General features: G+C 40.6%; 2 protein-coding genes and 1 long non-coding RNA gene across 8 annotated transcripts in view; 1 reads left to right on the top strand and 2 right to left on the bottom strand.

Moving 5' to 3' along the window:
* Window positions 1–484: 484 nt before the first annotated feature.
* Window positions 485–14,924, bottom strand: C9H5orf15 (chromosome 9 C5orf15 homolog). Its single transcript, XM_014856744.3, has 3 exons — window positions 14,738–14,924; window positions 4,241–4,767; window positions 485–1,986 (listed from the first exon to the last, which is right to left on the bottom strand). The coding sequence occupies exons 1-3, from the start codon at window positions 14,874–14,876 to the stop codon at window positions 1,855–1,857; spliced, it is 798 nt and encodes a 265-aa protein (XP_014712230.2). The 5' UTR covers window positions 14,877–14,924; the 3' UTR covers window positions 485–1,854.
* A 59-nt stretch (window positions 14,925–14,983) lies between these two features.
* On the top strand, window positions 14,984–21,379 carry LOC139046180 (uncharacterized). Its single transcript, XR_011505825.1, has 3 exons — window positions 14,984–15,073; window positions 15,185–15,300; window positions 21,242–21,379. It is a non-coding gene; the product is annotated as an uncharacterized lncRNA (long non-coding RNA).
* Window positions 17,649–24,594, bottom strand: part of VDAC1 (voltage dependent anion channel 1) — a 101,807-nt gene continuing 94,861 nt past the window's right edge. For all 6 annotated transcript variants that reach the window (XM_070517370.1, XM_070517369.1, XM_044780454.2 and 3 more), the window contains 4 exons: window positions 24,361–24,588; window positions 21,305–21,455; window positions 19,573–19,630; window positions 17,649–18,594 (listed from right to left, as the gene is read on the bottom strand). In XM_070517370.1, coding sequence (XP_070373471.1) covers window positions 18,503–18,594; window positions 19,573–19,630; window positions 21,305–21,455; window positions 24,361–24,588 — 529 coding nt within the window. In that variant the 3' untranslated portion in view covers window positions 17,649–18,502. The remainder of the gene's footprint in view (window positions 18,595–19,572; window positions 19,631–21,304; window positions 21,456–24,360; window positions 24,589–24,594) is intronic.

Raw genomic sequence — 24,594 nt, 5'->3', positions numbered from 1 at the left:
CCACTGTGCCACCAGGCCGGGCCCTCTGGCAGCAATTTTAATTAATGTACAATCTGATGCTCCAACAGTCAGAGGCTACTTGATAGCAGCACTGGGACTTGGGAAGCAAAGAATGCGCCATCAGGAGGTGCCAAAGAACCCCGGATCCATTAAGGGGGATGATCCTCTAGGACGTGGGAGCCTTCAACAGGGAGACAACAGGGCGGCCAGGATACTAGAAAGTGCACATTGATTTAGCTGCTTTATTTTTCTTCACAATTCTACTTTGCTACAGTTTTCAATAAACTTCAGCACCTAGCAGTAAACTGTACCTAAAGCAGGATTTAGAAATGCAAGTGGGAATCAGAAGCAGACTTCTACTGCTAAAAGGAATAAAAGCAAGCTAGTCAGTTTAGCTTCCTCCCAGACAAAAGCACTACTCCTCTGTCACCACCCGAATGAAGGCCCCAAACCATCATTAAAATGAAACACACTTACAAAATCATGGATTTATATCTTTGCCATTTATTTTTTTTAAATCTTATTCAAAATATTAAATAATACAATTTCAGATATGAAAAAAATTACTGCAATAAAACAGTTCAGGTGTATTTCCATTGTGCTTCCCTTCCTTATTAGGACAATAAACTGTCCACCGAGAGAAATGATGGACTGCCCTGCTTCTTCCATCTCTACACAAAGCGCATGCCCACTGCCTCACTCAGGCTTTGTGAGTGGATGCTTAACGTGTATTAGGGGTTACGTTTTTTAAAAAGTTGTAGTGACGCTTGTAAGTCAACCATAGTTCAAATCACATATTTACATAGTGATCAATTCTTTATGATAAAAAGACAAGCTAAAATGAAATACAGTAAATAAATTTCCAGTTGCTGTAAAAAACAAAAAAAGAAAAGAAAACAAGTACGGGGAGAAAAAGTCACTGTACGCATATATCCTTTATGTATACAAACAACTTCGTTCGGGTATAATTCTAATTTGAAAGACCTAGATACAATATTACTTAGGTGATAATGGCCCCTAAGATTTATTCAAACTTACTATAAAATAATAAAAGTGAACAAACCTGATATAATTTTAAACTCTGCCTCTTGCTTGAAAGCTTGGAGGAACCCGTGCTATAATCAATTGCCAACTAAAAGCAATTGTACTTGTATTTAATATTTTACCACAAATTTCTACCTCTAAATTTAACTCAGTAATTCTAACCAAAAAATTGTATCTCTATAATATTTTATCTACGTCCACTGCAAACTGCAGGGAGTCTCTATTGCCAGAATTTCTAGACACATTTATTAATCTGTTACCTAAAATTGTGGTCAGAATGAGCAATATAATTACTTAAATTATGTTTAAATTATCCAAAAATATCCAAAGCAATTTCCCCAGAAGAAAAAATGTGACTTATATGCAAAGCATTATTATATACATCCTCGTAGACTATAGTTTGAGAGCACAAAGAAACGTGTGCTTAAAAAATAGTATTTGGATGGCAGAGAGAGAATCTCAGTCAGCAGTACTAGATACGTTAGAATTTAATTACAAGTTTGGGATCTTTCAAAAGTAGCATTACTAATACTTCCAGAAGAAGTACAATAAAGAAATCCAGAACAGTAAAAACTAACAGGTAATGCTTAGCTCCACATTTTGGACACCTGATAGAATTCACTTCTAAAAGTATAGGTAAAAAATTATGCACTCCTTGTTTGTGACATTTAATTTCCAAAGCACCAAGGCAAAATAGAGAGACCCACCTCTCATTTAAGTACCAATTACCTATGGCAAACATCTGCACGATATCATATAAAAAGTCAAGCAAATAAAATTACATAACAAGCAAACTCAAGTCACAGTGCTTTAAAAAATATAATCATTGGTAATCTTCAGAGAAGGCATTGCCTCGTTAACATTCTGGTCTAGACGATGATACTCCACTGTTTTAGAACAAAGACCATCACGCCATTTCCTACTTTGAACCAGAAGAAAAATCTGGAATAAAACAAAATAAATTAGATAAGCAAAAGAGAAAATGGAAGATATGCTAAAAGTTTTTATAACAAGTGAAATATCTCTCTCCTAGGTTCCCAAATACAAAAAGTACAACATCAACAACAAAAAAAGGGGTTTTTGTTTTCCGTCTTGTAAACAAGGCTTGACAGGGCTTCCCAAATTTTAACATACACAGAAGCACTTGGTAAAGACCGATCCCCAGACTCCATCTTCAGAGGTGAGTTAGTAGATTGCAGTGGAGCCCAGAAATCCAACAAGTCCCTCAGGTGTTTACACTAGAGACAGCCCAACTCTAAACCCTGGGAGAGAACATCTCTGGCTTCAAACTGTTGTCCACCTACAAATATTTACAAATCTAGTGATAAACCACTAAATCACAAATAACCAAAACGGTTTGTTTGCTTGTTTTCTAACTCAAAACCACAAACACGATATTAGAATCACCAATTCTCAAAGCTGGAAGGTATTGTGAAATTACCTGGTCCAGTTTTGTTATTTCTCAGAGAAAATCAAGGTCCCAAAGGGGAAGGTGGCTTGGCAGGAATCACAAATAAAGTTACAATGAAGTTACAATGAAGTCAAGACCTGAGATTTCCTGACCAGTTAAGTACTAGAAAGGACACTGTGTTTGATCTCCCTTTAAGTATTTTAACTGTTAGCTCTGGGGCTACGCGGTGCCGGGATGCACTCTCACACAAAATTAACCATCCAATCCTTTTTATGCCTCTTTTGCCTTGTGTAGCCCACAAACCAATTCCAGTACAGAAATGTTCACCACAATATAATCTCTGAACCAAAAATTGGAAACCATCTAAATGTTCAACAGGAAAATAGCTCAATAAATTATGTAGCTATTAAATCATGTTTTTAAAGAATATTAATGATATGGAAAATGTTCATGATATGTTAGGTAAAAAGCAAGATATAAAACTCTATATGAGATCAAATTCATTTAAAAATTATAACATATACATCTGAATTATATACATATTTACAGACCAGAAATATACCAAAATGTTAATAATGCTCAGATTCGGATGGTAGCTTAAATTCTCTCTTCTATACATTTCTGTGTTTTCTGAATTCCCTAAAACAAACACTTCATACTTTTACAACGAGGAAAAAAAGTTATGAAAATAACATTAAGTTCAATGCTTAACAAACTGAAAGTATCAGAGGCCACCTGGCGGCATAGTGGTTAAGTTTGCGTGCTCCGCTTTGGCAGCCCGGGGTTCATGGGTTTGGATCCCGGGCGTGGACCTAGCACAGCTTATCAAGCCACACTGTGGCAGCATCCTACATAAAAGAGAGGAAGATTGGCACAGATGTTAGCTCAGCAACAATCTTCCTCAAGGAAAAAGAGGAGGATTGGCAACAGATGTTAGCTCAGGGCCAATCTTCCTCAGAAAATATTTAAAAATTAAAAATTAATTAATTACAAGTATTAAAATAACAATCTGGGGCTGGCCTAGTGGTGTAGTGGTAAAGTTCATGTGCTCTGCTTCAGCGGCCTGGGGTTCACAGGTTCAGATCCAGGCATGGACCTACACACCGCTCATCAGGCCATGCTGTGGTGGGGTCCCATATACAAAGTAGAGGAAGACTGACACAGATGTTAACTCAGGGACAATCTTCCTCAAGCAAAAAGAAGAAGATTGGCAACAGTGGTTAGCTCAGGGCCAATCTTCCTCACCAAAAATAAATTAATTAACAATCCTTCTCCACAAGTATTCCACCGAAGTGGCAGTGCTAAATTAAGATATAAAACATTTTGGGGTTTTTTTAGGAAGATTAGCCCTGAGCTAACATCAGTGCCCATCTTCCTCTATTTTATGTGGATACTACCACAGCATGGCTTGACAAGCGGTACACAGGTCGGCACCTGGGATCAGAACCGGCAAGCCCCAGGCTGCCGAAGTGGAACACGCAAACTTAACCACTGCACCACTGGGCTAGCCCCAAGATATAAAACCTTTTTTAAAAAGTCACTGAGCTTTGGTTTTGCTCACTAAAAAGTAATTTGGCTTCTTTATTTTGAAGCACATACAGTAAAGCATTCTGTCTGTAATTTGTTAAAATATACCACAGATTTATAAACTGATTAGACATCTCAATATTTTTCCATCATTTTAAACGTGACTAAAAAAGAAAAAGCTCTGAACCATCAAAAGCGTTAATAATATAATTGAGATAATAAAGGGTACCTAAAAGGGCTGAAAAATCCCAAACTTACCTTCCTTTTGTTGTGATATGTAATGTAAACAACAGCAATACAAAAAGCAAAAATAATAAGATGAAAAAAGAAATGGCTATCTTCCTCTTCTATATTTGAGGATGGGGGCTTCAAAGATCTCACGGACTGCTCGATTTCCATGTAGCCCCTGTTTTCTTCCAAGGCTTCACTGGACTCATCGTCCCTGGGGCTGGTGGTCCAGTCATAGTCTGGTTCTCCGTAATCTCCATTGTCCAGAGTGTCTTTGGCGGTGGACGGAGAACTATTCAGTGTGAGCAGATCTTCCTCCTCTATGCTAGGCTCTTCATTGTTATCAGCTTCCTCTTGGGACAGAGAAGTAGTAGGCGAGGGATGAGGGGCCGCAGACGCCCCTCCACTTTTCTCTGTACTAGTTGTGGGAGACAAGGTGGTGCTGATTTCAGAATCAGACGGTTTGGTTTGGTTTTCATGTGTTAAAGCATTCATATCTGGAGTAGAAGTATCTAGATGGGGTTCACGTTGGCTTTGTGGATCCATCTGTGCTACAGCTAAAACAAGCAAATAAAGAACACGAAACTGAAATCTCCAAGTTTATCTCCACGAAGCTAGAAGCATATTTACCTAGATTTTTCACTAAGCATTTCTCTTTGCTAAATTCCTATAACTTTCCCTTGAGATTAGTTAAGTCGTCTCAATAGCCAGCAGTTACATTTCTTCTTAGTCAATTATTCATCAGATAACAACCGCCTTGCCAGATACTAACAACTTAAGCAGCATAATCCTACTGCATTATATAGCCTGCCACCAAAAGAAAAAGAAAAAATGAGTAGAGAGGGGTCTGACTCTAGGTCACAATGGCAGTCCACACAGAGCTCTTACCATCCCCTTTGTCTTCATTTCACAAAGAGGTTGGACTTCAATAATTTTTGCCCAGACTCCACCCTATCCCAAAACAGAAAGATAAGTGGCTGATCCTAGCTCAAGGAGGTCACAAACTAGATATGAAACGTGAACCTAAATATTTTCAACACAGTACAACAAAGTCAAGAGAAGCTGTAAGAGAAGTGAGCTGTAGACAGCATTTCTAAGTGATACTAGAACTGGAAGATTCTCTCTCCCCAATTTTTTTTTCCCCAATGACATTCTTTACAGAAATAGAACAAAGAATCCTAAAATTCATATGGGGCAACAAAAGACCCCAAATTGCAAAAGCAATCCTGAGAAAAAAGAACAAAGCTGGAGGCATCACAATCCCTGACTTCAAAACATTCTACAAAGCTACAGTAATCAAAACAGTGTGGTATTGGTACAAAAACAGGTGCACAGATCAATGGAACAGAATTGAAAGCCCAGAAATAAAACCACACATGTATGGACAGCTAATCTTCGACAAAGGAGCTGAGGGCCTACAATGAAGAAAAGAAAGTCTCTTCAACAAATGGTGCTGGGAAAATTGGACAGCCACATGTAAAAGAATGAAAATTGACCATTCTTTTTCACCATTCACAAAAATAAACTCAAAATGGATCAAAGACCTAAAGATTACACCTGAAACCACAAGGCTTCTAGAAGAAAATATAGGCAGTACACTCTTTGACATCAGTATCAAAAAGATCTTTTCAGACACCATATCTTCTCAGACAAGGGAAACAATAGAAAGAATAAACAAATGGGACTTTATCAGACTAAAGAGCTTCTTCAAGGCAAGGGAAAACAGGATTGAAACAAAAAAAAACCCACTAATTGGGAAAAAATATTTACAAGTTATATATCCAACAAAGGGTTAATTTCCATAATATATAAAGAACTCACACAACTGAACAACAAAAAATCAAACAACCTGATCAAAAAACAGGCAGGGGACATGAACAGACATTTCTCCAAAGAAGATATACGGATGGCCAATAGACACATGAAAAGATGCTCATCATCACTAATCATCAGGGAAATGAAAATCAAAACTACACTAAGATATCACCTTACACCCGTTAGAACTGCAAAAATAAACAAAACAAAAAGTGACAAATGTTGGAGAGGTCGTGGAGAAAAAGGAACCCTCATACACTGTTGGTGAGAATGCAAACTGGCGCAGCCACTACAGAAAACAGTATGGAGATTTCTCAAAAAATTAAAAATAGAAATACCACATGACCCAGCCATCCTACTACTGGGTATCTATCCAAAGAACTTAAAATCAGCAATTCCAAAAGTCCCATGCACCCCAATGTTCACTGCAGCATTATTTACAAGAGCCAAGACGTGGAACCAACCTAAGCGCCCATCAACTGATGATTGGATAAAGAAGATATGGTATATATATATATACATATACATACAATGGAATACTACTCAGCCATAAAAAAGGATAAACTAGTCCCATTCACAACAACACAGATGGACCTTGAGGGTATTATGTTAAGAGAAATAAGCCAGCGAGAGAAAGATAATCTGTGTATGACTCCACTCATATGAGGAATTTAAAACTATGGACCAAGAACAGTTTAGTGGATACCAGGGGAAAGGTGGGGTGGGGGGTGGGCACAAAGGGTGAAGTGGTGCACCTACAACATGACTGACAAACATTAATGTACAATTGAAATTTCACAAGATTGTAACCTATCAATAACTCAATAAAAAAAACAATAAAAAAAATTTGTAACTTCTAAAAGAAAAAAAAAAAAAAAGAGAAATAAGCCAGTAGAGAAAGATGAACTCTGTATGACTCCACTCATAGGTGGAAGTTAAACATGTAGACAAAGAGAACTAATTGGTGGTTACCAGGGGAAAGGGGGGGTGAGGGGATGGGCACAAAGGGTGAAGTGGTGCACCTACAACATGACTGACAATGACAATAATGTACAACTGAAATTTCACAAGGTTGTAAACTATCATAATCTTAACAAAAAGTAAAAAAAAAAAAAAAAGATTGGCTAACAACTGTTGCCAATCTTCTTTTTTTTTTTCTGCTTTTTCTGCTTTTTCTCCCCAAATCCCCCCAGTACATAGTTGTATATTTTAGTTGTTGGGCCGCCAAAATGGAGCATGCGAACTTAATCACTCAGCCATGGGGCCAGCCCCACAAATTTTTTTTTTTTTTTAAGTATTTTCAGGAAGAAAGGGACAACTCCTAAAGGAAAAGAATTAGAAAGTGGAACTTGAAAAGTAAGTGTGAACTAGACTATTATAAAGATTGGGGAAGGCAACCTAGGTATGGGAATGACACCAAATACATACAAGCTCTTATTTCCTTATGCTCCTACCCACTCAGCACGGTTTACTAAAGCAAAGGTTAAATTGTTCACAGAAGTAACTCTACCAAAAGTTCAGAGGAATCCTCTTTGAAATTTAACAGTTTCTAATTTATAATCTAATGCATCTATTAAAGAACTTCAAGAATATCCATTAAACTTAAAGAAAAAACTGTCCGGGGCAGGCCCCATGGCCAAGTGGTTAAGTTCGCATGCTCCGCTTAGGCGGCGCAGGGTTTCACCAGTTCAAATCCTGGGCACAGACATGGCACCGCTCATCAGGCCATGCTGAGGTGGCATCCCACATGCCACAACTAGAAGGACCCACAACTAAAATATACAACTATGTACCGCGGGGCTTTGGGGAGAAAAAGGAAAAATAAAAATCTTAAAAATAAACTGTCATATGAGATCTAAAACTACAGATAATATTTTAAAGTCTATCAAATTAAAGTAAAATATTTTATAGGGGTAAGATTAAACCAAATCATTCCTGGGTTTTCACAAACGTGTGTATGCACACAAACTAACAATCTAACAGACAACTCTTTGTTCTCTGGCTTGTGTATCAGAGTGGACATCTACTTCGTGCAGAGAAAATAAATAGGTAGTCAATTGTACTGAACAGAATCTCTCATAAAAAATAATTTAGTAAATCAGTAAAAAATTTAGTAAATTAGTAAAACTCTCTAAAAATTTTTGAACAGTTAGTTCCTTGAAATTTTTCACTGGAAGAAAAGAAATAAACACGGCCTAAAACTGAACACATTGAGTACACATTATTCAGAAAACTATTAAGAGGAATTTCTTAAAAGAATTTTAACATTTACCACCTCAACTTACTTATGATTCAGACATTTACAAATTACTATTTCTCTGATATATTTAATTTTCCTGCCAAAGTGTGGGAAAAAATGTTTTAAAATAACATTTTAAAAAACTGGGAGCCTACTAACTAACCTTGACTTTTTTTAAAAATTGTTTTTCTGTGCTTGGATTTTAGAATAATCATATATATTTAAAGGACACAAGCTGAAAGGGGTGGGAAAGATTATAATTTACCCCTATCTTCCATCCCTCTCCATGGCCAGAAATCCCTCCACTGTGCCTCTAGAATTCAGTCAGTCATCAGCAAATCCCTTCTATCATCCTTCACTTTTTTGTATAACTAAATCCTGGCTTTCCTGTAAGGACACACTGTCCCTGCAGCCCTTTTAATTAACAACTGTTTTTCTCACACATCTTTGCACCACTCAGTCTGGAGAAGGGGGAATTATTCTCCTGGGTTGGGGGAGCCTCACCCACATCACTTTCCCATTCCTCTCCCTGAATGCCCGCAGCCTTGATTCTCTTGTCATCTGCTATCACCGACTAACGTTTGTCCACCAACTCCTGGGTCACGGTCCCTATTTCTCAATGATTTTAGCTCCTGGCTCTAGAGTTCACTCTACCTAATACTCCTGGGTTGATTTCAAAATCCTCGACCTCCTCTCTTCTGATGAGCCAACCCTCTCCTTTCCCTTAACCTCTCACTCCCATGGTCATCACCTATCATCACAACTCTTCCATCATCTCAATTTCAAACATCCCACTTGCTGACATGACCTCCTAGCCTTCAAATTCATTCCCTGGTATTCTGAATCCATCAGAACCTACAATTCTCTGATCCCACCACCTTTTTGGTTCCTCATGGCCACCACTCCACCCTTGCCCAATACACTCTCTTCCCTCTTTACCCAGACTCAGTTCTGTGGTCAGCCACTATCCTTCTCTTATATATAACTTCAATCCCTTTCCCCCTTGCTCACTCTGTCTCACTTATTTGGCAAGGCTACATCCTGAGTTAAATCAAACTCTCTAACTACTCCCCATCTGCACTAAGCAGGTGAACATGGCAGGAAATAAATACACAAGCATGCCACTGTTTTTCATTTTAAGTTCAATGTAAAAAGTCAGGTGTACATGTAATGATGTTGGCAATTACACTGTATTTTCCTAGTCCATTCACCCTCCTACTCACTTAGGGGGCCATTCACATCTCCCTCTGTCCTCAAACTTCCAAACCTTCTCTACTGTCCTCATTGTCAACTGATGACATCACTTCCTAACTTCTCTGAGAAAAATGAAGCCATGAGAAGAGAATTACCATGAACTACCACAACTCTAGACTCATAAATCCAACTGCCCACTTGACATCTCCTCTTAGATGTATGACATTCAAGTTAACATGTTCAAAACGAATTCTGACTTTGGTTTCCAGGAAGATGGAGTAGACATACTTTTCCCTATTCTTCCTACTAAAGACAACTAAAAATCCTGAGTAGTATACATAAAATAACATAAGAAGACTCTGAAAGGTGGAGAGCAGTTAGAGACCTCGGGACCTGAGAAACGACCCGGTGGTAACTTCCTTGGATTTTCTTTTTATCTCATGTATTCTAGACTTGGAGCTGAAGAAGCTAGCAACCTGGCAACACCAAGGGGTATCGACAAAAAGGACTCCCCCAAAAAGCCTGCTCTCTCTAGCCAAAAGATCAAGAGCGAGTCAGCCTAGCAAGAAAGAAAACTTTTAAACAATGACTGCTCTACTCCGGGCAAACAGCACAGAAAAAACTGTGGCTCCACTCACATCCACACCAGCAAAGGCTGAGTGGAGAGCCCAGATTTCCAACCTCACCAGGCTGTAATGAGGTGCCCCTTCCCATCCACAATGGGATGGTGTCAGAGGAGGCCTAGTGGAGAGTCAAGACTTTAACCACTGCCTAGCAGTAAAGAGGCCACCCCCAGCATTATGTTGGTGCAGAACATGACAGGAGCCAGAACTCCCACCCCTGCCCAGAAGTAACATGACCACCACCCTTTGGGTGTCAACAGAGATCAAGTTGACCCTAGATTTCTATCTCTACCCGGCAGTAATGTGCAGCAACCCCCTATTCCCCTGCCAGGGCAATGTCATAAAAAACCAACTGAAAAATAAAGTTTAGATAAGACCAGAGTCTTAACACAAACTATCACAACTTATCCAATATGTAATACATCATCTGAATAGCCCTATAACTATAAAGGAAATTGAATTCTTAATTTTAAAACTTCCCAAAAATAAGTCTCCAATCCCAGATAGTTTCACTGGAGAATTCTAACAAATGTTTAAAGAAGAATTAACACCAATTCTACACAATCTCTTTCAGAGAATAGAAGAGGAGGGAACACTTCTCAATTCATTTTATGAAGCTGGTATTATTATCCTGATACCAAAACCAAAGAGACTACAGAAAAAGAAAACTACAGACCAGTATCTTTCATGAACATAGATGCAAAAATCCTTAACAAAATACTAGCAAATAGCAATCAGCAATATATAAAAAGAATGACAGTCCACGAACAGTGAGATTTATTCCAGGGACGCAAGACTGGCTCAATATTCAAAAATCAATCAACGTAATCCATCATATTAACAAGCTAAATGAACCTAGATCTAAGTCTCACACCTTATACAAAAGTTAACTAAAAATGGATCACAAATTTAAATGTAAAATGTAAAACTATAAAGTTTTTAGAAAAAGACATAGGAGAAAACCTTTGGAATCTAGGACTATGCAACAAATTCTTAGACCTGACACCAAAACTAGAATACATAAAAGGAAAAATTCATAAGTTGAATTCCATCAAAATTAAAGACTTTTGCTCCATGAAAGACCTTCCTGTGAGGATGAAAAGACAAGCCACAAAGTGGGAGAAATATTTGTAAGCCCCATACACAACAAAGGACTAGTATCTACAATAAAGAACTCTGAAAACTCAAAAGTGAAAAGGCAAACAATCCAGTTAAAACATAGGCAAAGACACAAATAGACAATTCACCAAAGAGAATATACAGATGGCAAATAAGCACATGAGAAGATATTAGCCACTAGGAAAATGCAAATTAAAATCACAGGTAGATATCACTGCATACCTATCAGAATGTCTAAAATGGCTATCAGAATGGCTAAAATGAAAAATAATGACAACAACAAATGTTGGTGAGGATGCAGAGAAACTAGATCACTCATATGTTGCTGGTGGTAAATGTAAAATAGGACAACCAGCCAGAAAACAGTTTGGCAGTTTCTTAAAAAACTAAATACCCAACTACAATATGACCCAGCAAATGCAGTCCTGGGCATTTATCCAAGAGAAATGAAAGCTTATGTTCACAAAAAAATCTGTACATGAATGTTTATAACAGCTTTATTCATAATAGTCAAAAACTGAAACAACCCAGACGTCCTTCAACGGGTGAATGGTTAAACAAAGTGCAGTACGTCCATACCATGGATTATTACTCAGCAATAAAAAGGAACAAACTATTGATATATGAAGCAACTTGGATAAATCTCCAGAGAATTACACTAGGTGAAAAAAGCCAATCCCAAAAAGTTACATGCCATATGATTCCATTTATATCACACTCTCAAATGACAAAATTCGAGAAATAAAAAACAGATTAGTGGTTGCCAGGATTCCAGGAGGCAGTGAGGAGAGGAGGGAAGGGCGGGGGGACTATAAAAGGGCAAGAAGGTCCTTATGGTGACGGAAATGCTCTGTATCTTGAGTGTATCAGTGTCAGTATCCTGGTTGTGGTATCGTTACCACTGGAGAAAACGAAATAAACAGTACACAGGGTCTGTATTATTCTTACAACTACAAGTGAATCTACAATTACTTCAAAATAAAAAGTTTAATTTAAAGAAATGCATTATTACCTCCCATGTCAAAAAGAAAAATATATATACTTGCTCTACCTACAGTCTCCCTCTCAGTTAATGGCAACTCCATTTTCCTAGTTAAGCCGAAAACCTTGGAGTCATCAATCCAATCTGTTATTCTATCTTCAAAATATATGCAGAATTTGAAAACTTGTCACCCCTCCACTGTACTGTCTAGGCCAAGCCACCATCATCTCACCTGGATTATCACAGTAGACTTCTAAATGACCTGCCTGCTCCTATCATAACCCATATCGTCCACTGTCAACACAACAGCCAGAGTCATCTTGTAAAAACTTAAGTTAAATGATATTACTCCTCTGCTTAAAACCCTCTGAGAGCTGTCCATTTCTCTCAAGAGTGAAATTCAAAGTCTTTATAATGGCCTATAAAATCCTACATGATCTGGCCCCCGTTACCTCAATCTCATCATCTCTTACTAATCTCCCTAACTACTCTGCTCCCATTGCCTACTTAGCAGATAGCAAGCATCCAACAGATATTTACTGAATATGCTCTTGATCCAACACTCAACACAAATCCTACACTGCTTCATAGGTAGCATCTTTGCACCGACTGCACCCTCTGAAAAGCCTTTCCCATAGTTCTCAGCCAGACAAAACCCCACTCATTCTTCTAAGGATATCTCCAATGTCACCCTATTTGTTGCTGTAACTCCAACACCTAGCACCAAGTAGCAGCAGAATCAATAAGTATTGTTCAAGGAGTAAAAACTTGCAAGTAATATATAAGAAAACAAACTAAAAATTCATCTGAAACATATGATGCAAATTAGATCAATCTCCTGGACCTCTACTCTTTCAAATCAGAGAAAGTTGATCCAGTCAAATATGAAGAGTACTCAGAACAAAGTGATAACTCTGACTTTACAAATTTAATTGTTGAGCTTCTACAAACATATACTACTTTAGACTTCTAAACATTGCATTTCTACCCTTTCCTATTTGATATTCCTCTCTAGTTGAGACTTACCATTTTAAAAATAAAACTTTCTAAATTTTATTCTCTCCTACTGGTCCCTTTTTAAAAAATGCCTTAAATTAAACTATATCAATATTTCTCAGATGAGAATGCACAGGACCCTGAGAATTCATTCACACACTGGAATGGGAAATACACACACACACACACACACACACAGACTGGAATATTAATCAGTCATAAAAAAGAATGGAATCTTGCCATTTGCAACAACACAGATGGACCTTGAGGGCATTATGCTAAGTGAAATAAGTTAGAGAGAGAACAGCAAATACTGTATGATTTCACTTATATGTGGAATCTAAAAAACCAAAAACAAACAAAACGAAATAAAACAAAAAAAACAGGCTCACAGATACAGACAACAGATTGGTGGCTGCCAAAGGAAAGAGGGGGTAGGGGTGGGAGAAATGAGTGAAGGGAGTCAAAAGGTACAAACTTCCTAGTTATAAAATAAAAAAGTCACGGGGATATACTGTACAGCATGGTGACTATAGTTAATAATATTGTATTGCATATTTGAAAGTTGCTAAGAGAGTATCTTAAAAGTACTCATTACAAGAAAAAAATTTCAGTAACTGTATGGTGATGGATGGTAACTAGACGACTATGCATATCATGTGCAGTGTATCCAAGGATCAAGTCATTATGTTGTACACTTGAAACTAACATGTCAATTATACCTCAAAAAAATAAAATTTTTTAAAATTAAAATAAAAAGAAGAAACTTAATCAAATGTTACGGATCCATTAAAATGAAGCAGGGTTGTCCGGTTAACCCAGGGCACAGGGAAGGGGTACCAGGTTTACAAAGAATCTCCTTTGTTCCGAAACTCCTCTCCTCCTCCCAAGCCACTGGGGAGCTTTTCAAGGCCCCAGTATTCTGGCTCTTTACTAAGTACCAGAACCTCCCAGACCTCAGAGATGCACCAGTACCCGAAGAAAGTTCTTTCCCCCTCACTTTTGCTCTCCGAAATATTCCATCACTCAGTCCGGTCACTGCCGCTGCCCACCTTCGTCTTTACCACTGACCTCACCCGTTCTGGAAAGCCCACATCCTCCCTCGGCCCTGCTAGACCCCTGGGTGCGCCCCTGCCCCCAACTGTGGGACCCTCTCTACACACCACACCTCCCAACCTCGGCCATCTCCTCAGCACCCGTCTCCCCCACCTCCTTTTCAAGACCCCCCTAAAACCCTCAGTCCAAGGAATTCTAGAGACCCCACTACCGCCATTTCCTGTGGCAACCCATTCTTCAAGACTCCAGACACCAGCACCACTCCTCCCTCCCCGCCCCTCTACACGCTCTCGGCTCCCTGGGTCCCTGCATCTCAACCCCGCTTCTCTGCCTCTTAGAGACCCCACCTCCTTAGACCCCTTCAGACCCCTCCCTCCTCAGGTCGCCGTCGCCGCCTGCTCCGGACACTCGGAAGCGCCCTTTCCCTGGCCCGGCCCGTGTGCCGGTCCACGCCGGGCCCTCCCCGTCTTCCCGCGCCCGCCCTGCCGCCGCGCCCTTCTTACTACTGGACACGATGGCGGACGCAAGCAGGAGCGCCAGGGCCAGCGGCCGCGCCAACCCCCCGGGGACCTGGATGCCCGGCCTGGGAGGCAGCTTCGCTTGCACGGCCCTCCGCATCTTCCTCAAGGCGACAGCGGCCATAACCGACTCGGCCGGGAGCCTACGCCGTCGCTAGGATTTGCGTCATGACGTCAGACACCGCGTAAGGCATCACTACCCCAGGCAACTACGTCCCAGCGTGATGACGTGGCAGCCTGGAGCGGGGCTCTAGAAACCGGAGTAACGAAGGGTAGGGGGTCTTGAGTCAAAGGGGCGCCCTGCCCAAACTTGACCGCGGGGTAAGGATGTACTGTGTAAGGTGTGAAGAGGGTCGGAGGGAGCCCCTCCCTGCGTCCCGCACGGTGGGATACTAAACAACTAGTAACAGTGTTTTAAAACGTTTTTAAAAGGAACATCCAACTGTGTAATAGATTGATCTGGAAAAGGAAGTAACTGCTCTCCCGCTCCCAAAGGCGAAGATAACAGAAATGTTAACAGTGGCCGGATCTGGGTGGTGGAATTATAGGTAAATACTTTATCTTTTATCTTTCCCCATAATTGTTACTTCAACAGATATTTAGCACCTCTCCGTATTTCGGTATACAGCAGTGAACAAAACGCCCCCCTACCTTTGTGGAGCATAATAGGGAGACTATGGTGTAAAATATACACTATATACGATCGTAAAGGTATTATGCAGGGAAGCAGGCTAGGAAGTAGGGGTGCAAACAGCTTCCACATTTCCTACAAGCTTCTATTACTTTTTAAATTTTGGAACTTAGAACAAAAACCCCAGTATATGAAAATGCAACTTAGAAACTTCCAGGAAGTTCCCTTAGGGCCCTGGCACAATGCTTTGGTCTGTATGTTCTGTGAATATTTCCTTAATAAACACCTATGGGCTTCAAATCATAGAAGTTCCACTTGATTCACAGGAAAACCAGTGTGGCACGAAGCAAGACATTTATTGTACCCACAGCTTCACCACTCTGGTCTCCGTGATTCCCTTAGAAGATTGCCGCTATCCCCCCAGAGACAGCTGAGCTGCCTCTGAAGAGAGGACCTGTGTTCTCCTGAATCTGGTTTCCCCTAACATTAATCTGGCCCTGGTGACAGCTCAGAAACACACAAACTGTGTTGTTAGGAAAACTAAGAGGTCATTCATCTGTTCATTTCCCTAAGCCCACCACAAGCCCAGATAGACTGAATGGTGCCCTTATTGTAAACCTTTAGGGAGGCCAGGATGCAGTCTTCTCAAGTTCCCCCCGGAGCTTTCCCTGCTGTGTGTACAGAAACCACCACTCACTCAGTTTAATGAATAAGCCTCTCAGTTCTAGCTTCTGCTTGTTGGGAGAGTCAGACTTGAACAAGCCTTTTTCTGTAATAAACACACCTTCAATCCTCTCTTCTTTGTCCACTTTGTTCCTTTGTCCCTATAACAGATCGTTTCAGTTCTCTTACTGGTGAGATATCATGAACTCAAGGCATTTTGCACAATATTCCGACATGCTGCACACAACAGGCAGATACTTAATATGTAAATGGAGAGGGAAATATTCCCTTACTCAGAGGGCCATTTTTACATTTCAAAATAGCGATTCTGTACCTGGCATCTATCCGACTGGATGTACCCAACAATTATGTGCCAAACTCTCTGAACAAATTCAACAAAGGTCACTTTGAAATAGTGCAGGTCCTTATGAACCTGATGAGGACAGTGTGACAAACAGGGGCCCAGGTGATCAATTACACAAAATGCTAAATCTTATACATGTTTGGAATTATCACTTCCAAACACCCATGAAAAGGAATTCTGCCTAAAAACATATCAATTGAATAGAAAAAATTTTCATATTTGTTGAAGCTGGATAGAGTTTACTATTTTACTTCGTAAATGTTTGAGATTTCCACAATCAAGTTACTTTTAAAAATATATGGCAGAATTCTAAAATGACCCGTGCTTTTGTATGATCCCCTGCCCTTCAGTGTGGGAGGGACCTGTGTATATGGAGATATAGTGACATCACTCCTGTGATTAGGTTATTTTACATGGCAGTTGACTTTAAGAATGGGAGATTCTCCTCCGTGGGCCTGACCTAATCAGGTGAGACTTTAAAAGGGTTGGGGCAGTACTAAGTTATGGAACTGTAATGTACAGCATGGTGACTAGATAATTAATGATACTCTGTTGTATATTTGAAAGTTGCTTAGAAAGTAGATCTAAAAAGTTATCACAAGGAAAAAAACTGTAACTGTGGTGACAGAGGTTAACTAGACTTATTGTGGTGATCCTTTTGGAATATATACAAGTATTGAATCATGTTGTACACCTGAAACTAATTTCATATGTCAATTATCTCAATAAAAAAATAAAAATGAAACTTTTTTAAAAAGGGTGTCAGGGCTCTTCCTGGAAGAGATTCGAAGTGTGAGAGGGATTTCACAGTGAGGGAATTTTTCTGTCCCAGCTTTGAAGATGGAGGGGACCACTCAGCAAAGAATACAGGGGGCCTCTATTTGCTGAGTGGCCCCTAGCTAATGGCCAGCAAGGAAATAGGGACCATTATTCTACAACCAAAAGGAACTGAATTCTGCCACAACCATGTGAGCCTGGAAGAGGACCCCAAGCGCCAGATGAGAACAGTCTGACAGACATCCTAATTTCAGCATCATTAAGAACTTTAACAGAGAGCCCAGCCACACCGTGCTCGGATTTCTGATCTGCAGACCTGTGAAATAAATAAATGAGCATTGTTTTATGCCACTAAATTTGTGGTAATTTGTTATGCAGCAGTAGAAAACAGCAAGGAGCCAAATAACAAGACCAGACAAATGCCCTGTTTTACACTTTTACTAATAAAGACAACTGAAGGATGAGGTTTCAATATTTTATTCAAGTTTTATTTTAAGTGATGTTAATTACAGCATTTGAAGGGGAGGATCTAATTCCACACAAAATGGAAGAGACTAAAATGTACCCATTAAACTACTAAAAAATAAACTGAGTGGCGAGAATACAACAGAAGTCCAATTTAGATTCGAGTGTTGTCCTCATGTGATTACAGTCACAGAGACTCTTCCCAGCTTGCAGCTGGAGCTCTTAGAAGCTATTTCATACTCTGGTGCAAAGGGCAAGGGCAAAAAAACCACAACATGAGAGGGAATTAGGTCCTGAATTATTGGCTTCATCACATCCACCTTCTCCACCCCAAAATGGCACAAAACAAACAGCCACCATGCCCTGCAGACTAAAAGAGGTGATGGACTGGGGTGGAAACAGGTCATGAAGATCTGTCTAAAAAAGTCCCTTTCAGATGAGTTTGTACACACCATCAAACCATAAGCCTCTCGCAATTAGGGTAGGAAACCAAGGTTCAATTCTCAGGAAGTCACAATTTCATTCATTTACTCAATAAGAATTTACAAAGTGCCTACAAATTATCAGCTTCCACTTGCAGCCATTTCTAGATAAAAAAGAAACCTGACATCTCTAGAGGGGCCGCCAAGTTCCCCCAAGTCTACAGCTGGAAGGACCTTTTTTGGAATTGGGTTTCTTCTGTACCTCTGAAAGGGTAACACTTTAAAGCTGAATCATCTTTAACCTGGAAGTCTAACATGATATTTAGCAATACTTGCATCCCAGACATACAACATTAAAAGGTACACTAAACTCTGAAGGTAGCTACACTGCAAAATAGTTTAAAATTAAACGATTGTACAGTATTCATTTATGCTTGAAATTCCAGTCCTAGACCAAGCTTGTGGCCACCAGCGTTGACATTCTTGCCATCCAGCAGAGCTGACAGCGTCAGTTTGATACCTGCAGGGGGAAAAATCGGGGAGAGGAAAGGGGGAGGGAAGGAGGAAAGAAAAGAGAAGACAGGTTAACACAGAGAGAGAGAAGAAAGATTCACACACACAGGAATGCTGGAGCACACTGGCAAAACCACACCAAATTCAGAACTCGTTCAGCTGAGGATGATGAGCAGGGGCAAAACCACACAGCCCTTCAAACCCCGTTACTTTACACCATATGACTAATGTACAGGCAGCCTAGAATGAGCTTATAAAACAATCATCACAACTCCACTGCCTACCCAAATCCACTTTACGGACTCCACTTTCCTCTTCCCTCTCATCATCCCCTGCTACAGTTAATCCCTCTACCATTGGCACCACGCAGTAAGCTTCTTCAGCAATAGCCCCTTGAAAGGAACCCCCAACCATGAATTGGACTCTGAGGTCTTACATTCACAGCATGCACACAAATACACACATGCACACAATTAACTGATATTTTCCCTACAAGAGCTTAATTACAGCATCATGTAATCTTAGATTTCCAGGTTTCAAAGGCCCAACTTGACCAGACTAACCCCAAAGTGGTATTATCTCCTGTAGCTCTAACACCCCATGGACTGGCTCGGCCAACTGCGCAGAGGAAACCTACACACCAGTTTTACAGATGGGATGATTTATGGGCTTGTTTTAAGAACCTGCTGGAAATAAGTATCAAGCACCATGTACTCACTGGAAAAAAAGGATAGAAGAAAATAACCAAAAATGTAATCTATGTTAGCCTTGGCCTTTTTTTTTCCTGCTTACTACTTCTATTCTCCAAATGTTTTATCATGACTCTGTATGCCTTTGTAAACATTTAATTATAGAACTTTATATACACTCATTTTTTTAATAATGTACTCTACAGGCATTTTATAAGCAATAACATAAAGCAACAAACCAGCACAATTTTTTTTTTTAAGACACAGAACAAATTTCACACACGACCAACACATACCTGGCTTTAGGGTCTGGGTGTATCCTAAACCTATCAGACTGGAGTTGTTCACCTTAGCCTAGTCAGGAAAAGATCAGACAGAGTGAAAATGTTAAGTACTTCCATGCTTCCATCTCCAAAATGAATCAAAGCTTTCTGATCAACCAGCTCTAAACTTCAGAATCAAATTCTCTTTCTTCATGACCACTTTGTTTATGGGACTCATTAAATTCAATAGGAAATATATCAAATTTGGGAGTTAGGTCTCAGATAGGAAACCCCAAGAGTCAACATAATTTTCAATTAAAAGAAAGTTGTTTATATTTGATTCCTGAAGGTATGAATCTCCCATTCTATTTATACTGAGTAGGTCTGTATTTAAGTTCTAACAGATGAGGACACTTTCATTGAGGGCCAGAGAGAGAAAAGGCTTTTTTGTAGGGAAGATTTCTTCAACATCTATTTATTGGGATAAGGGAAAATGGAGGAAATGTCAGATGGGGTTTTGAGGGTCTTGGGGTTTTTTAAGGTAGAACATTGTTAGAATTTTCTCTTGATGAAAAAGAGAAGCAAAAATCATACTGACATGAAGAAGTTTCAGGGCTGACAAGCATGAATATGAAATATATATTGGAGCAAAAGAATGACCTAGCCAATCACTTAAATTTCAGCACTTATCAACGCTGATGAATAATTAAGTTCAATAAAGCACTGGAATCAATAACTTTGCCCTCATTCTTCTGCCTGAGTCGGAAAATCTGGGCCTCTCACTGACCCCTTTCTGGTGAAATAAGGAGGGGTCAGGAGCAGAGCAAGCTCAGGCCATGAGAACACTGAGTCTTAGCAAATGCTGGGGCTGCCCAGAAGCATGTTTCCTGCTGGAATGCTGTCTTCAGACCTGACAGCTCCCATAAGAAAGAGCAAAGCAGGGGAAGGAAGGCCCCCTGGCAGTCAGCACCCCGTCTAGCTGTTCCTTTTTGCTCCTACCATCCAAATAACGAGATCCCTTTCCCTTTGTTTTTAAGTGCCTAACAGTAAGGGAGCCAAATTAAGTTCCCATTTCAGAAGACTTAAAATGGGCTGTCTGTCGATTACACAAACCATCCTGCAACAGGAGATTTCCTCATTCCACCCCAAAAGGGGTGCAGCTGACAGTGCCTCGTGGCAACAGACTTGGGCTCGACAGGATTTAATGCAAAAAGCGTGCAGCAACGCAAGGGGCCATAAGCAATGCTACAGGGTCTGCAAGATAAGATGCCAACCGCCCAGTGCCAGGGCCTGGTTTCTTAATCTGCAATATAGGAGCTGGGCAAGAGAATGAAAGATGAGGGTGAAAATGAACACTTAAAACCTTAGGGCTCAAGGTAATTCGCTTTACAGTCTGTGCAGCATGGAACACGGACTGGTCCGGGGAAGAGGCCCCACAACGAGCTCCTCTCGGTCAAGTCCAGGCCCCAGGACTTACCAACTGTCTGCCCCCAGGGAAGTTCCTCAACCTCTCTAAGCTCCCAGTTCCTCATTTGTGAAAACAGGAATGGAATGATTAAAAAACAAAAAGGCACCTACCCCAAATGGGTTGTGTACAAATTAAATAGAGTACCCCACCAACAATGGGCTCCACACAGTGCCTGGCACCCATAGGAAGTACCGTTACTATTATTGTTTTACTCAATTCGAATTCTTTCCACAGTGAGAAAACATCTAGCCAAAGCAGGGAACTCCAGCAATCCAGAAGGATTCCACCAGTACCCACCGAGAAGCACGCGTCAGGGTCGATCTGATACTTGGCTGCTATTCCGAAGCGAGTGTTACTGTTTCCTGCTGTCCAGGCGAGATTAACAGCAGTCTCCAACTTCTTGTTCACCTTCTGATAAATGGAGCCGCCAAACTCTGTCCCATCGTTTCTGTGAACAAGCACAACAGAAATGCCAAGCCGCCCAGGAAAGCAGGAGGGAGCTGGGCAGAGCTGCCCCAGTCTTAAAAGAGGGCAGGGATGCTGTAAATGGACTGATCACAATACAGGTACCAAATTACGGGAAGCTTGACAGGAATGGAACAAACACCAGAGTCAAGAAGGTTCGGAGGAAGGGAAAGGCTATTTCAACCATCACTGGGAACACACAAAGGCAGCTCAGTCAACTACTCAGGCTGCAGGAAACGTGAAGTTTGCTTCCAAAATATTCTTCAAAATAGAAATAGCAACTAAGGCATTGGGATTCTGGATTCTGAGTGATTTCTTTCTTCTGCTATTACTTTTATAAATGCTTCTATCATAAACATGGTAAGGGAGGGGAAGCAAATGAGACAAGAACACAGCCAGAAATGGCAAGAAAGGCTGGGCCACTCGTGTTCCTCAGACGCAGGTCATAGCCCTTAGCACCACCAGCTGCAGCCACTGCTGGGAGGACAGAGCCAGAGCTGACCTAGCCCCTTGGAGGAGCAGCAGTTACAGAAGAGCTTAAGCTATGATTCAGACTTGTCCACCTGTGCACACTGTTGGCCCATGTTGTAACATCTACGGTCGTGGTGGGATTTGAAAAGGAGCTACTTGATACATTACAAAATTCCTTCCTCTCTTCCAAACGCATCACATTAATTCTAGCCTCTGGAAATACCCCCTCCCCTTCCCTTCCATTTGGAACATAAAAAACCAATGTCAAAGTTGTGCCTCATCATCTTGGGTGTTTTCAGTGGAAATGGCATTGGAAACTGTTAAGGCAGAGCCCATGTGCTTCTAACACAAGAACAGATTGTTGCTATTTTATTGCAAACTGCTCTTCACCAATACACTCTCCCTAAAAGAGACGCTCATTATAAATACATTCTAAATTCTTAAGTTTTCCCCTGAATTCAGCGAGACAGACATTGTGCTTCCAGAAAGTACAGGGAGAGCCCAGGTAGCACCCGATTCACAGGGAATCCTGACTTCTTCAGAAAGTTTGAACATGCCACAAAAAGCAGCTTGTCAAAAATAATCGATTTTTGAGTGACTTTGGTATAATGGGGAGATGGTAAAATGGGGAAATTTTCAGGCTCAAATGTGTTTTTTAAAAAATGTCAGGGGCTGGCCCCGTGGCCAAGTGGTTAAGTTCGCATGCTCCGCTGCAGGCGGCCCAGTGTTTCGTTGGTTCGAATCCTGGGCACGGACATGGCACTGCTCATCAAACCACGCTGAGGCAGCGTCCCACATGCCACAACTAGAAGGATCCACAACGAAGAATATACAACTATGTACTGGGGGGCTTTGGGGAGAAAAAGGAAAAAAAATAAAATCTTAAAAAAAAAAGTCAGATTTTTCAATATATTCTAAAATCAGCAACAGTGCCTTCCTGTACTGAGCTCTCAAAACCATAAACAGAGGGAATTCATTGTTCAAATCCATCTACAGGAAGTACGAAGAACGTGTGTTCCACATCTGGGCCTCTGCAAGCACCAGGGCAGCCCAGATTAGTTGTGTCAGCTGTTTCCACGCCAGTTCCAAAATAAACCGTGCCAATTTATTAAAAATCCTGAAGCTCAGGTATGTGGGGAAAACAGCTAACCCCGCCACTGTTCTTCCTAAGAATTGGTGCCAATTCCCAATTCCTAACGAAGGAGGCACCTTCCATTGCAGTCAAAACTCTAAGTTAAAAAAACACTTCAATTCAGAAAATTGATAAACAATAATGTACACCCAAAATTATACAATGTTATAAACCATTATAATCCCAATAAAATTACTTGGGGGGGATATTTTTTCCTATGACTTTTCTGTGTGTATGTTACCTTTTTTTGAATTTTCATTCACTTTTTGGTGTACCTTTCTATGAATTCTAACACATGTACAGATGCATGTGACCACCACAGTCAGGATACAGAACAGTTCCGCCACCCCCCAACTCCCACGTGCCACCGCTCTGTAGTCATACCCTCACCGCCCGCCAGGGATCACAAGACTGTCCGCCTCTATGCTTCTCCTATGACTTTTTAGTTTTAAAAGACTCAAAATGTATTCATTATATTAATTTATTATACTTATATTAATCTATTAATTATAAAAATTCTTTAAAAATTTTTATTAATGGAAATATTAGTTTAGACACTAATACCATTTACTTGTCTTTATGAAGCCACTTCTTTACTGACCTCTAGTGGAAAGAAAGAGATTTGGTAAAGTTGTACCCCACTTACACCACAGGTTAGTTCCTCAAGTCTACAGGGATTTTCTGGATGAAATGTTTGTTTCCTTTATCCTAAAATCAGCACTCTACTTCAACTCTCATTCGATTACAAGGGGCTCTCTCTAACCTAACCTGTAATTTTCCCTTCCTTTCACTATACTGTCCAGTAGTTAATAAACTTTCAAATGCTCACCCATGCAGAGAAGACACTGTATTTAACTGAGATAACCCTCTCATCATTTGTCTCCCATGTCTACATTTCATTAAGCACAGCAAGCTGACCCTCGGGCATCATACAGAGAGAGGGAGCTGCCATCCCCCTGCCCCCCATCTTGTTAACTCAAACTGAAAGGACCTCCAGCGTCCACAAAGCTGCAGGGCAGGACACTCCTCTGGGCCGAGAGCACATCCTTGCTGCAACTGATCAGTCAGTCTGTGTGTACCAGTGACAACATTTACTGCTCACAGAGGAGAAAGAACTTAAGTCGCTTCGGTTCTTGGGAAATAGAAAAATACTAGCAAGCCCATCTGGCTCACCTGCTTCCAACAAACTCACTTCACACTGATTAAAACCTGAGCTTAGAAAAAAATTACGAAAAACAAGCCCCCTCCTGCACACACTCACACACCCACACTCCCCTGCACTTACACATTAGTGTGAAGCTGGAATTCATCAGTCTTGTAGCCAACCGCAAAGTTGCTCTGGGTCACTCGAGACTTCGCGGTCTCAAAATTCATCTGGTAGCCAGCCAGCCAACCCTCATAACCCAGCACCAGGGCGCCCCGGATTGAAGGCCCTGCGATGTCGAAGTCCACGTCGCAGCCCAGGTTGATGTGCTCTCGTTTGTACCCTGTCTTGATCTTAGCATTTTTTTTCCTGAAG

Source organism: Equus asinus, chromosome 9 (genome assembly GCF_041296235.1).
Source record: "Equus asinus isolate D_3611 breed Donkey chromosome 9, EquAss-T2T_v2, whole genome shotgun sequence".
Taxonomy (NCBI): Eukaryota; Metazoa; Chordata; class Mammalia; order Perissodactyla; family Equidae; genus Equus; species Equus asinus.
Note: the sequence above shows the minus strand (reverse complement) of the source record. Positions and strands in the feature narration are given on the sequence as shown.